At 36.9% G+C, this 14772-nt stretch overlaps 1 protein-coding gene across 1 annotated transcript in view; it reads left to right on the top strand.

Moving 5' to 3' along the window:
- col12a1a (collagen, type XII, alpha 1a) overlaps positions 1 to 14772 on the top strand; it is a 63919-nt gene that overhangs the window by 24317 nt on the left and 24830 nt on the right. The window contains exons 18-30 of the mRNA XM_007549340.2: positions 845 to 1009; positions 2677 to 2806; positions 3449 to 3594; positions 4050 to 4179; positions 4292 to 4428; positions 6615 to 6744; positions 6847 to 6986; positions 7087 to 7219; positions 7385 to 7408; positions 8959 to 9098; positions 13361 to 13490; positions 13583 to 13722; positions 13806 to 13935. Coding sequence (XP_007549402.1) covers positions 845 to 1009; positions 2677 to 2806; positions 3449 to 3594; positions 4050 to 4179; positions 4292 to 4428; positions 6615 to 6744; positions 6847 to 6986; positions 7087 to 7219; positions 7385 to 7408; positions 8959 to 9098; positions 13361 to 13490; positions 13583 to 13722; positions 13806 to 13935 — 1675 coding nt within the window. The remainder of the gene's footprint in view (positions 1 to 844; positions 1010 to 2676; positions 2807 to 3448; positions 3595 to 4049; positions 4180 to 4291; positions 4429 to 6614; positions 6745 to 6846; positions 6987 to 7086; positions 7220 to 7384; positions 7409 to 8958; positions 9099 to 13360; positions 13491 to 13582; positions 13723 to 13805; positions 13936 to 14772) is intronic.

Consider the following 14772-nt stretch of genomic DNA (forward strand, 5'->3'; position numbering starts at 1 on the left):
GAAGTTTAATCAGATCGAACTTGGCTTGTTTTAGATTAGTTAGAATTACCAAAATAATTTCTATTTCTAAAGAAAACTTAGTGAAACATTTTTTTCTTACACTTAGAAGACAGTTATCCCTGTTACTGACTAACTTTTCTGCATTCAAAGAAAATTACAAAACATATATAAAAACGTTCTTGCTACGTTATCTGGCATTTAGCAATAAAAATAATGTTGGTAATTCTTTCTGTTGATCTAACACCTACAATCCATGAAAGTTTGTGTAGGTTGTGGCTAGAAAAAAAACAAAAAAAAAAAACAAAAGTTCAAAAGGTATACTTTCCAAAGTTGCTGTATACTTATCTCTGAATAACAAAATAAGCAACCAGAGACAACATCTGCTTTCTGTCCAAACACTCAATTATTTGTATAAATGGGGTGTATTAACTCATATACCTAAAGTCAGTTGGATGTCTGGTTGTTTTGTGGAAAATCGGATGCAGGCAACCAGCCAAGTGCCTGAAAATGTTTGCAGATATGTTATTTTCTATGTCCCCAAATATTTCCTCTTTCTCCCTGTCTGGAAAAGGAAATTGTCTACTCCTGAATCAAATTAAAGAGCTGCTTGGGAAAAGCTTAGCTACTAAGTGCCCTGTTGTGTGTAAAATTGTGTTAGGACTTGCAACCAGAGAGGAATGGTATGTTTTAATTATGCATTTGTTTTTTTTTGTTTTTTTTCCTCCTATATAAGTTTCAGAAAGAATTTAGATCAGTTATTTCCTTTTTAACTCCTTGTGATTAAATGATAGAAGTAAAAGAGTGCTCTCGAATTATATTTATTATGGTCCTCTGTGGTTACTAGTGCAACAATTTCCATGTCAAAACAGGAGGAGCCCCAGATGCACCCACTGATCTCGTGACATCAGAGGTGACTCACCAGTCCTTCAGAGCCACCTGGACCGCCCCCGACGGCCCAGTGGAAAAATATCGAGTGGAGTACATGACTGAGTCAGGATCCCCACAACAGGTAGCCCATATTTAATATGCTGCTGTCTTCCAAAAATGCCATACCTGCCAATTATTGAGTTCATGCTAAAACTGCAGTCAGCTGCTGGGTGCTGATTGGATGTTGGCTTAAAGCTCTTCTGACAAACAGCTTCTGATACTAGTGGGAAACTTCACTCAAGCAGCCTCCTGTTTGTGTTGGCCTCTATGTCAGTATCTAATTACATTACAGTCTGCTAGAAGGCAAGGGAACACAAACACACAGCTCTCAGTGTAGAGGATTAGAAAGCAAATGTCTCCCTGAGCAGCAGCTTCACTGGCCAGCAGAGGCTTGCCACCACCGTTTGTGAAACTGATGCGACATTGGTTTCTGAATCTAATCACAATGCTTGAGCTGTTTTCTTCTCTTCAGTTCTCAGTGCTTTGTTTGATGCTGAATCTTGTGATAAGTTTTTATTGTCGTTTACGGACTGAGAAATGGGACATCCACGTTTGGGTTGGATTCATATTGAAAACAATGTTCTGCTTTCAACTCTGGATACTTTTGTCTCATGTTGGTGTCGATTTAAAGTAGATAAACAACTTCCAACACTTCACAAAATTTATTGAACACAACGTGGCATATTTTAGCTTGCACATCCATCTGTTCAGTTTCATGCAAGTATAAACTGCATGGGAATGGCCAGTAAACAAATTGTTTAGGACAGAGATGGGTTCTGTGTTGACGAATGTGTTTTGGTACATATGGTTTTTATTAACCCTAAGAGCCATTGTGGAGATGTTTTGTGAAGTCTTTTACCAACATGTGCTCAGAGGCTATTTAGCAAGTTAAAGCAAGAGCACAAATGAATTATTCAAATGAGCGATGAGCCTGACCACGCTGTCAAATTACGCACAGAGTGGCTTAAAAAGAACAATGTGCTTTGGAGTGGCCATCACGCAGCCCTTACATCAAGGAGCTTTTGTGAGCATGAAAGCTCACAAATCTGACTCAGTTATACCATTTCTGTCAGGGGTAATTATGGATGCACCGATATAAAAATTTGGGTCTATATTGATATCTCACACTGATATTGCTGTTATGCTTGATAACCAATATTTACTGATATCACATATATAATATATATTTTCATACCCCTTCAACACAGTGAAAAAAATGACCACACCACCTATATTGCTTCTTTGCTTCAGTTAAACACCCCGCAATCCTGCACCACGTCACTGTAAGTGTGGAACTAATACCACACAGTCAACACTTGCCCCTTATGAAAATACACACAAACGAGACTTAGCTAATCATGGGTTTCTAATGTTAGCCCAGTTGTAGTTGTTGCATCAATATCAATATGTCAAAAGATTCCTAACATTGGCTTTGATTAAAAACATTTGATTTAAAAAAAAATAAATGGTGGAATTATTTATACTGTTGAGATAAATGTTAAATTCTGACTTTGAATAAACTAGCATTGCTTCAGTAATCTGTAATTTAGTAACTACAGATTCTTTTTGGTAATTCTTACTAACCTAAATCAAGAGAATTGTTGCTTGATTTAATGTCCCACAAGACCAAAACGGTTCTTGTGTCATATTTGGTTTCAACTGAAGCTGTCCACAAATGGTAAACTAAATTCTTCAAATGAAATAAAAGTAAACTCTTACAGACCACCTAACTCTGTGTACTTTTATTAGGTGTTTGTCGATGGCAGTAAGACCACCGTGGTTCTCCAAGGCCTCACACCTCTGACACAGTACCTGGTCAATGTCTACTCAGTTGTGGGAGAAGACAGCAGCGACCCACTGAAGGGAGTTGAGACCACATGTAAGTCTCCTTTTTTTAAAGTCACCCATTAATTGCTCCAGTGAAATGAAATGATATAAACATGGTTAAAAAACTGAAGATTTCTATAGAAAAAAATCTAAAATCTTTCAGTGGATCAGAATTAGGAATGAAAAAAATACTCAAAAGTGCAACACCGTTGCTCAAGTTTGGCTCAGAGTCAGACTCACAGCAATTTTATGCATTCGGGAAATGTGAATCCAGTGCATTCTCCATTAATGAAATGTTCAAAGGTGACATTTATGTCTTGCTCCATGAAGAGATGAAAACAGTAATAAATCTCAATTAGATGGAAGTTTAAAAAGAATTTACTGGATTATGTTAGTTTTCAAGAGAAATTTGGGGCTTTTGTGCCTGTTTGTTTTAGGATTCTATTTGATGTTTTATTGGTGCTTTCTAGAATGACAGGTGTTAAAGAATATATTTAAAGCTACACATAAAAATGTGTTGTTGTTTTTTTTAAATAGAAGGGGGCATACAAAAACATTAAAGCATATTGTGGATTTTTATCACAGATAGATTAAACCATCTGCAAATGCAGAGTGTACGTAAATGCAAGTATTGTCTGCGTGGATGATTAAACAAAGTGGTTTCATTCTTTACGCTTTTTTGTTTCTTCTACAGTGCCTCTGAGTGCTGTGAGGAGGATGGACATTTACGATGAGCAGACAACCACCATGCGAGTCAGGTGGGAAGAGGTGCAGGGTGCCACTGGGTACATGCTGCTCTACAGCGCCATCAATGCCACTCAACCCAGCGTTGAGCAGGAGGTAACACAGACACCACACTAAGAATGCATCCTGTTGGCACCAGAAAAAAAAAATAGCAGCCATATTTTAAGTGTTACCAAACTGAAAAAAAATGTGAAGACAATTTAAATGGCAACAACAAATCACATTTATTACAAATAAAACTCAACTGAGAGAGTAATCACTTTGTGCAAGCCAGTGTTATTTTTTTTTTCCATCGCATTGTTAAGCTGACAAGAAAACATAGAGGGACATTGTTCGTCACAAAGGGGAGGATTAACTGTGAGCTCACCCTGCAAAGGGAGCATCAGGATTTGTTCATGAAGTGTCAAACCCAGTGGGTGAAAACCAGATTCAACAGATGTCTTTAAAAGCTTAAGACTTTTCTCACTAGCCCCATGCACATCTGCGTCTTTTAGAGTCATTCACTTCCTCTCTGACCTTTCCGTTGTTTGTTTGGTTTGGTTGCCTTGTAGCTGAGAGTTGGAGCAGGTACAGCTGATGTCCAGCTGGTGAGGTTACTCCCCAACACAGCCTACACACTCTCCCTCTTTGCCCTCTACGGAGAAGCAGCCAGTCAACCACTGACCCAGCAGGGTGTCACCCGTACGTAGTTACTCTTGCACCAGAATAATTGAATTATTTTGAAGAAATTTAAGGTTGCGATACTGTTAGCGATGTTAAACTGACCTCAGGGGTTTGTTTTTTTTTTGTTCAGTGCCCATGCCGCCTGCAGGTGAACTGAGAGTTCGTGATGTGACCCACAGCACCATGGTGCTGTACTGGGATGCTGCTCCTGGAGCTGTTCGTAAATATATCATCACCTACCAGGCTGAAGAAGGAGAGGCTAAAGAAGTGGGTTTGTTTCCAGTTTTGTCAGATTTACTTTAAATAGAAGCAATAAAACAGAAGCAAAATCTACTTTTTTACAGTTATTTCCCCAAGGAAAAAAAGAGAAAATATTGGTATCTATATAACACAACACAAAACTGTTCTGAGACTTTCAGTCGGAGGGCTGTACAATATAAATATATTATCCAGTCAATTAGTGTACAGTCTCTAGGCAGGATTACCACAGCCTGGATGGATATGCATACATGTACATATTTAGATTTTTAACCAGTGAGTGTTTCTTTATGACTGCAGAGTTATCTCATTTCTAAAATTAGCTTTTAGAAACTCCTAGACAAACATTCACTTAAGTTGCTATAATATATTTTTTTGCTTTCATTAATACTTCACATACTCAGTTACCCAGAGAAGAAAAGCTTTACATGTACAAGTTTCACCAGGAAGATGGTTTATGGATCACCAGTTCCTGCCTCAATTTCCTGTGTAAATAATAACAACTTCTACAACTTCTCCCTGTTAGCAGAGGTTGTTGTGAATGCTAAGACTAGTTAACATGGCCACTGGTGAGTGCTTTTCCTGTAACAGTGTCCATAAGCACATTTAGCAGCCCATTCATGAGGACGATTGACAGCGTTAAGACGCTCCTCCTGGCTCTGATTGGTTGTTTTTGGTCGGGAGTGATTCATTTCTGTAGATGGCAATAGCAGCACAGCTTGATAAAAACCTTGATCTTTTTACAGATTATCTGTTTCATATTATACTGTAACCACATGGTGATAGTTTTAAAAAAATATGTAAAAAACTTTGTTGTTTGCTTTAACTACTTTTAAACCTTTACCAAAAGCTTATTTGATACTTACCTTTAAGTAGCATTTTATGCCTTTAATGCTTCTCTTTGACTATTTTTAACACTTGATATTACAAATGCATATGAGGGATTTTGTGGGATTTCATGTGTCTGTAGACCACGGCAAAATAAAATCACTTATTGTTTTATTTCAATCTCTTATTGAGCAATCAGTGCCTCCTTAGAGAAAACAGTGTTTGTGGTTCCTGTCCTTCTTTATTTCTGTCTCAATAAAAACCTAAGCAAGATGTTTTACCAGTACCGTACTCTCGTTGCATTGCTTGTCATCTGTTAGGGCTATTAGGCTCAAAGGTGATGAATTTATTTAGATTGTTTTGTACGGATACTTTATTATTCTGGCTTAGCCACTGTAATGGAGTCAGCAGATGGTTGTTCGGACATTTGGGGAATTTTCTGTGGTCCAGCGAAAGGATTATGAAAATATCAGAATTCGATTTTGCAGGAATTAACATTTGGTTATCGTAGACAAATAGTTTATGGTTACATATCTCCTTGTGGGAGTTCTTGGGCAAGAGCAGCAAAACCTTTGGTCTGCATTTTGCTTCATCCTCAGCCATAAATCAGATGGAGGTGATCCTTGAAGCTCCAGTGGTAAAAGCGCACATGTGAAAGTGGCTGCAAAGGTTGAGGATGTGTGTCATAGAAGCCAGTGACAGGGTGCCACTCACAAAACAAACGGCAGGCCAAATTGTCCCCTCATAAAGCCTTTAGCATTCTTTTTATGGTCCTGAGAGACAATCCTAGTTCCAGTTCAGGCAAACATATAGCTGCTTTAATGGATATCAGTTTCTGAATAGCTAGTTATATACACTGAAGATGATACATTGGAAGTTAAGTCTTTTTGAGTGCTACTTTGAAACCTGGAAGTATTTATTTTATTAGCCTAGTAAAGACCAGTGCATGTTCTCTAGCTTGACAACCCTGGTGTAGGTTATATCATGACATTTTTGTTGTCATGATATAACAACAAAAATGTTGTTATATCAGGTTTCTGGGAAAATTATGAGTTTCGCAGAAGCCCATAATTTTGTTTCTGGGAAACAAAATGATGGGTTTTTATTTACTTTAAGAGATCTTCCAAATTAGCAGAAATAAATGCTTGAAATTTATCATTATGAGGAATGAGTCCATATTTTATATGTGTTTTACTTTGTAATATTGAATAATTAGCAGAAATAAATGCTTGAAATTTATCATTATGAGGAGTGAGTCCATATTTTATATGTGTTTTACTTTGTAATATTGAATAATTTAACTTTTTGATACTATTATAATTTATTGAGATGCACTTGTATTTACCCATCCTGTGTGTTTTTCTTAGCTTGAAGTGGGAGGAAGAGTGATAGAGAAACAACTGGAGAACCTGCTCTCACAGACTGAGTACACTTTAGCCGTCACGCCAATTTATGACGAGGGAGCTGGGCAGCCGATGACTGGATCTGCAATCACAGGTATGAACGATAACCATTCTGTCATTGAGAACATTGTGTTAGTAGAACAGATTCCAGATGTAATAAAACTGTATAAATTATTATTTTTTTGTTCCATTGAAGATGTGGTTCCAGCACCAAAGAACCTGGAGTTCTCGGAAGTTACCCAGACCAGCTTCAGAGCAACCTGGGAGCACGGGGCTCCTGATGTTGCTCTGTACCGTATTTCATGGTCTAAGAAAGGAGAAAACGTATTCCTAGATGTAAGAAATTCTTGAGCTGAATTTCATTTTCCAAGCTTTCGTTCTTTGACTCTGGCTCGGAGATTGTCTTCATGCAGATTTTGAATATTTTTCTGATCAGGCCATTCTGAACAACGATGAGACAACCCACGTCATAGAGAACTTGGAGCCAGACACACCATATGACGTGCGTGTGACTGCAATTTACCCAGATGAGTCAGAGAGCGAAGATCTGATCGGCACTGAGAGGACATGTAAGATACTTAAATTGCGTACAATTATTACATTTTTACTTGACTAACTAATTTCTTCCTTGGACTTTGATCAAAGGTTAGAAAAAAACATAAGTTTTTTGTATTTCCATCAAGAAATAAGCCTATAAAAATAGACATCATGCCTTTCTATTTCTGCCTCTGTAGTGCCCAAGGATGGTACTAGACCATGTAAGTATGTTTGCGGTAAAACAAAAGGATGCTTTTTCTCCGTTCCAAAAGCATGTTTTATTACTTCATCCAGTCATCAGAATCATTTTTCATTGGACTACTTTCATTTCATCATCAAGGCCAGTCCATAACCCATCCGCTGCTCCAACCGTGCTGCAGCTGTGTCAGTGCGGTCTTACTGTTTTTGTCTGTCTTTGTGTTTTACCAAACGACCATGCTTCACTTCCATGACTTGGTCGGGTTCAGTGGCTGAAGATGGATTTCCACCATGCATGTCTGGCATAGTAGAGATTTTGACCCTTGTTTTTTATGTCCATTTCATCACTCATCCCCTTCTCATCCATCTATCTATTCATCCATCAATTCATCTCTCCATTTATTAATTGCATTATGAGTTAATCTGTCATCATCATCATCCTCATCATTATCATCATCATTCCATTGGCGCTGAAAAGGATCCATCCCTTCTTGAGAAAAGACAAATCCCTGAGGAATGTCTTTTCCTCTTTAAAGTTGCAGTCCTTCTTAGTTAACAGCTACTTAGTAATATCCCAGGATTGATTTACTAAAATAAAAGATTTTAATGACAAATGATTCATTAACTAGAAAGAACTGAAAATGTTGAACATGCCCTTGAAACACTATGAAGGACTATGACTTTAAATGTATAAGACTAAACATATGGCTACTGCTTTTACTGGAGGTGCATTTCATTACATTAGAATTTCATCGAAAACAAAAAAACTGGTTTGTTGAAAACCAGTTTTTAATAAACCAGTTCAAGTGTGACCAGTGGATGTCACATTATATAGATTCATTGCACACAGAGGGAGATTTTGCAAACATTTGTTTCGGAAAGTTAAGGCAAAAATGAAGCTGTCCGAAATTGAAAGTTAAGTAGGAAGACAAAGTGTGGTTGAAAAAGGTTTCACAAGAAATAATAATGGCTATAATCTCCAGCGGATTGTGAAGCAAAACCCAAGTTTATTGAGAAATTAACTGTAGTCAGTATTTCCATAGCCATAAATATATGTATCTAAGTCATGAGCTGCAATTGTTGCATCCTTTGTGTTAAACCACTCCTGAACCAGAGACTATAAATGAAGCCTCTTATCTTGCCAAAGGAGAAAAGTAAAAGTAATTTTGTGTTTCCTTTGTAAATCAAGACTCCACTAATAAAACACCTTGGGCTTCCCAAGTACCTCAGCAGAGCAAGAGACCCGACAAAGTATTAAATTAAATTACTTTAGAGAACAGCAACATACTTTCAGAAAACCAACATTTCTGTATTGACAGCCTCTTTCTGTATTAGTCTTACATCATTTTTAATAATCGTTTGTCTTTTTATTAGCTGCAAGCAAAATTCACAGAAATAAACTCTTGAAACACGTCCCTTTGTGTATAATGAATCAATACAAGTGTCATTTTTTTATTATTATTATTGCTTAACTCTTTGATGACATTGTAATTTACTGAGATACACTTGTATTTATAACAGATGTTGATGTGGCTGTAACAGTGATAAATGTGGGTGCTTGTATGCTTTTCAGTGCCAAGAGCACCTCCCACCAACTTAGTTGTGTACAATGAAACCACCACCACTCTGAACGCCAGGTGGACTCCACCTACGGGCCGTGTCCAGAACTACAAGATCACTTACGTCCCCACGGCTGGAGGCAGGAGTCAGACTGTAAGTCCTCACGCTATCGCTGATTCAGTACAAGGTATTTTTAAAAAGTAGAGTTAAAGGGCTGCTTCAAAAACCTGCAGATTATAGAGAGTGACACACCACAATAGAGGTCTCAATAATTTATTCACTTTGAGGCAAACTTTGTGTAGATTTTCCTCTCCATATGTCATTTTTTTAATCATCATTGCTAATCTTAAACTTTAAATGTAGTAGGTTTATCTATCATAGCTGTGTTTCTTTTTCTTATTGGATCTTGGTTTTGCTTTCATAAGTCATCCAACAGACTTTTCTCATGCCTTTTAGATTCCGTAAAAATTGTTTCTGTCTCACAAGTGTTGGCACAAAATGCAAAATCTGTAAATCCACAACTCTGCTTATGGTATTCATTATTTGGTTCATTGTGATTCAAATCACTTTCTGTCTCATACTACCCACCATTGAAGGTCTTTCTCTGATTATGCAATTATTGGCAACTTTCCAAAAAGTACAAAAGTCTTTTTGGATTGCAGATGCAGATTTGGTTTCAATTTACTGTCACAATTGTCACTACTTTCAAAAGCAAGACTTCAAAACAGAAACAAAAAAAAATAAAAATAAACTTTGGTTGCATGCATGCTCACACGCTACTCACAGACTGACAGTAAAATGAATTAGATGTGAAGCAAACTAAGCCTAGTGCCGAATATTCCATCCAACTTTGATTAAAATGTCTCTCCTCCACCACTTCACCTCAGTTGAATGGAAAACTTGGATAATACAGTTACGCTTTCAAATTATCTGTTAAGGTTAAGCAAATACAGTCCCTACAATTTACACAGTACGAGTTTTGCGAGAAGAAAGCTGCACTCAAAATTTAGTAGACTTCATGACAACTTAAACTTTCTGCCAAAATTTCTCGTCTTGCACCCAAGCTTGGCAACATTTTATGAGCATCCCACTTTTACCTCGTGTTTGCTTTGGGATAACTGTGAAATTTAGTGATATGTAACTTTTACAATGTCTTCTATTATTATTTTCCATACTAAATCTAGAGATTAAAGCAGTATATTATAACCATAGTCTATGAGTGAGCCCAAGTTGATAAAAAAAAAAAAAAAAAAGATCTGCTTGTTCATTTGATCACAAATCACAAAGTAGATTAAAGTGTTCCAGCTGCAGCCGCTCTGACCATGAACGCGTTTCCACCGTCCCGGCTCAGCTCTGTAGCAGGGTGATGCCCCGCCTCCAGGCGCCATGTGCTGTGCTTCATTGCTGATCAGATGAATATTTATCAGGGCAGACAGAGCATCTGCATGGCCTCTCATTAGACTAAATAATTTTATTGTTGGGTCAGTGAAACAATTTCTAAGTAGCATTTATGTTGATTGCAGTGGGAATTATCTGTCTTAAAGTTGGGATGCTACTAATGTGAAGTTTTTTCGGCAGTCATGTGTGATCTGTTTTAGCTGGTGAGCAAAATGTGGATACTACTATCAAAGGCTTTGCTGAAGTGTTATTTTTGTCACACTGCATTTTCTAGCACAATTGAAACATAGTGCAATATTATCATAAAATGAGCACCAATAGCTTAAAGTAATCTGTTTTCTTGAGTTTCTTTTCAACTGCTAACATATACCTTCCTACAAAGGTATATGTTGATTAAATAACTAAAATATGGGTCAGTCTTGTTTTTGTAAACGAAGCCCATGCTGTCCTGTTATTTATTTATTTATTTATTTATTTATTTATTTAAAGTCATTGCTCTCAGTTTTATGCAGTTTTGCTAACAGATTTTTATTTTTCAAATGTTTTAAACTTTATGTTTTTTTTTTTTGTTGTTTTTTTTTCTGGCAACCACTCTGAACAAGTAAAACTGTGAAATTCTTGAATGTTTAAACAACATGAACAACATGAACAACATAATGAAAATGAGAAAACCTTTTCCTCGTTAAGCCCTGAATTTTCTTTTTTTTAGTGGTTCCATTTAATCATAAAAAAAACCTCTCTGAACTGATGTCTCTCGGGCATTAGTAAATTCTTGTCATTTGACAAGCTGACCAATAAGGTTCAACCACATGATTTTTATGATGCTGATTTTATCCTTGATTTTAGTTGTTAATGAAAAGTACGGTACAAATTAAATTTATTGTTATTATTATTATTATTATTATTATTATTATTATTATTATTAAGGACCAAAAAGCAAGACCAGCAAAGGGTTTCTATCCAAGAATATCATATTTTTTATAGTCCTTGCTTTACTATGCAAAACGTTTATATTTAAATGCATTATTATTTACATCATGTGCAATCGTAATGCCGGTGTAATTTGCCTAGGGTTTATCATACTTCAAATCATATCAAAAGTTCTGCACACACACATGGCTCTCCAAAGGCTTTCCAATGGTTTGCTTTTTTTTGTTTTCTTTTTACTAACTACATTTATGACAGCAGGCAGAGGAAATGGTTTTGCTTTAGTACCAAACAACTTATAATTAAACAGGTCATCTAGATTTTATCACACTTAGAGGCAGATAAACATTTGGAAGCTCTCACTTTGGGCTCAGCATAATCCACTTGATTCACTGTCTGGATTCTCAGATTTGAAGCAGTCCCAAAGAGTTTTGAGACTTTTAACCTGCTGCAAAGATGTTTTTCAGGAAATAAATCATGAGTTTGTGTTTGTGAAAACTGACAGTTCCAAACTAATTAAACTTGTGACCATCTGTTTTTTGTCGTTGCTGATAAAGTATTAAGCAACTCACTTAAAAAGGCTGTGAATGTTTTGCCTCTGATGTCACGGATGACAAAAAATCCCGACAGGATTTAGGTGTATACAAGTGAGCAGTTTAATGTCCATATTTTCACTTGCCTTTAGAACTGATTTTTTGTCGATAATTGTAAAACAAAAGCAGCATAGTAACTATACTTTTAGTCTTGATGAACATCTGTTCCTAGCATCAGCGCAGAGATTTATTTTGGCAGGATCACTTTGTACCATTCATATCTAAAAACACTGAAAACATTCCCTTTAGAGAAGCAGATAGCCTTGTAGCTTCTCAGGTGACATTTTTTACATCAGAAATTTAAAATCAAGAACCCATTGAGGAGTTTTTGTCATATCAAAATCAGATGGAATATATTTTTTGAAGATTTTCAAGTACTTTGTTTTGTGGAAGCTGGAAGTGCAGTATTCTTTATTTGTTTGCAATGAGACAAGACCAAAGTGAATGTCCCCTATCTTAAAAGCACTCCAATCTCAAGTTTTACTAAGTAGTTTATAGATATATGCAACTGTTAGTGGCAATAAACTATTTGGAGTGTAATGGTACATACCTTCGTATCAAACATATCAGGTGGAGTCATGTTGACTGGAACTGAATGAATACACATAGTATATTCAGGTGCTGAATTAAGTGCGCAATTCATCACTCTGGAGAGGAACAAAATGATCAGAGCTGCATGTAAACATCACTGGTCATATCAGAACAACTACAAAGAGATTTACAGCTGTTCTTAAATATGGGCATTCTTATTCACATATTTCTAATATTTTCAAGTGGTTAAATTGTTCAAGCACAACTTCATTATTTGACTTTATTCTATGAAGAGAGCAATGCTAGCTTTGCTAAATGTTATTGCTGCCTGCATTCAGAAAAAAACTTTATCAACTTCAAAGCTATTATTTCTGTCAGGTTTGGCCCCCCCCCCTTCCTGAAAAATACGAATCGTATGCATTTATGACAATAACGACACACATAGTGCATTCCAAATAGTCCTTGGACATATTATTAATATGCAGTCTAACAATGCAATGATGATATATTGTGCCGATGTTACTGAGAGCCAACATTGGTGCAAACATGAGGCTGCAAATACAGTTATTCAAACAGAGAAACAGCAGCAGTTGCTTTAAAAATAAATGACAGTTTTTGCACAATAATTTTTACTGCAAGTAAAATATCCAGAATGAAAGTGAAATTAGATTTTTTCTTTTAACCGTCCTCGCTAATAAATCTGATCTAACTTCATGTAATCACTGACAGCTTCATTAAGGACGTGTTCAGAGTTGAAATATTAGCAACAATACCTACTTAATTGTTTTTAAAGGAGCGAGAGGTTGGTGAGAGAAAATTTGTGATCAAGCAGTATTGTGAACTATTACAAACACACCAGACAGCTCAAGGCTATAACTGTGAAGGACAAAAGGATTATGTTATAAAACAGCATCTCAGACTTTTAATATCTCATGACTTACTTATTGTCTACGCTCTCCCAACTAGACCCAGGTGGGCGGGAAAAAGACCAATGTCCTGCTTCCCAAGCTGACCCCTGACACAGAGTACTCAATTAGCGTTGCTGCAATTTACGCCACCGGAGTCAGCAGGGACCTTAATGGAATTGGAAAGACCAGTAAGTAATTTATCATTTTTTAGCTTGTATGAGCCAAAACATAGGGAAGTACTCCTGCTATACTAAACATTTTGGTGCTTATCGTGTGAAAGAGCCTCTGGGTGGTGTTAGAAACTTGAGAGTAACAGACCCCACTACCAGCACATTGAACGTCCTGTGGGAGCCTGCTGAGGGAAGTGTGCGTCAGTACAGGATCTACTATGTCCCTGCAGCTGGAGGAAATGAAGAAATGGTAAGAAGGAATTAAAAATGACCACATGTTCTTATAACATTTTCACCACTTTTGAAAGCTTAGCGTGTTGTGTTTCTGTGTAGGTCCAAGTTCCAGGAAGCACCTACAACACGGTTCTAAAGAATCTGGATTCTGATACACTTTACACTGTATCTGTGGTTCCAGTTTATGCTACTGGAGAGGGACTTCGTTTGTCTGAGAACGGGAAAACATGTAAGTATGAAGCGAGAGTATAAATTTCATTTGGTCCAGATGTATAAAGCAGAAATGGTAATCGCCTTTAAAAACAGCATGCAGTGTTTGGAAATGCTTGCATAATGCCAGTGGGATTGTATTCCTGATTCAGAAATCCATTCATGTATGTCCAGAGTGAACTCACTGGCCTCAATTTCTGGCCTGCACATCGCAAATGTCCAGATTCTTCAATGAGTTTGCCAGCTTTAACTACTTTCATGGCTATCAAAGATTTCTTTGATAGCCAAAACCAGTCCATTCAAACTTAATGACTTTCTAAGGACACATAAAATTAACATTACTTGTTAAGGAGAACATATGGAATAGCAAAAAGATGAGAGGGTTCTGCTTGGTGAGAACTTTGACTAAGAGCAGAAATTTTCCAGTTTCTCCCACAGTTAAACCACCAAGCTATGCTGGGAATGAGTCAGCATTTTGTGGGGTGATTGCGTAGGAAAGCATTCCTCTGGCCTGGCAGTGTTATAAAGGGGTCTCCTCTGTCTTTACCGTAATAATAATAATTTATAGGCTGGAAGAAAGAATAGTGGTCAGGATAATGGAATGACCTAAGAATGGGGGAAGGATGTGTTGAGTGTATGGCCTTTCCTTTTAGGAAAAACTAACAAGGAATAAATGAAAGGATGGCATTATGCATTCTATGACTCTCAGTTCACTTGGCGTGGGTCATGCTCCATGCATGTCACTTTTACCCTGTTTTTCCCTCCTATAGTCGTGGCCCGTTGTAGTTTGTGGCTTTTGTTAGTGGTTTATGTTCAACCAAACCTCATGAATTAATGCATAAATGCAGAGTTAAAT

The sequence above is a fragment of the Poecilia formosa genome, unplaced genomic scaffold, assembly GCF_000485575.1.
Source record: "Poecilia formosa unplaced genomic scaffold, Poecilia_formosa-5.1.2 Scaffold30, whole genome shotgun sequence".
Classification (NCBI taxonomy): Eukaryota; Metazoa; Chordata; class Actinopteri; order Cyprinodontiformes; family Poeciliidae; genus Poecilia; species Poecilia formosa.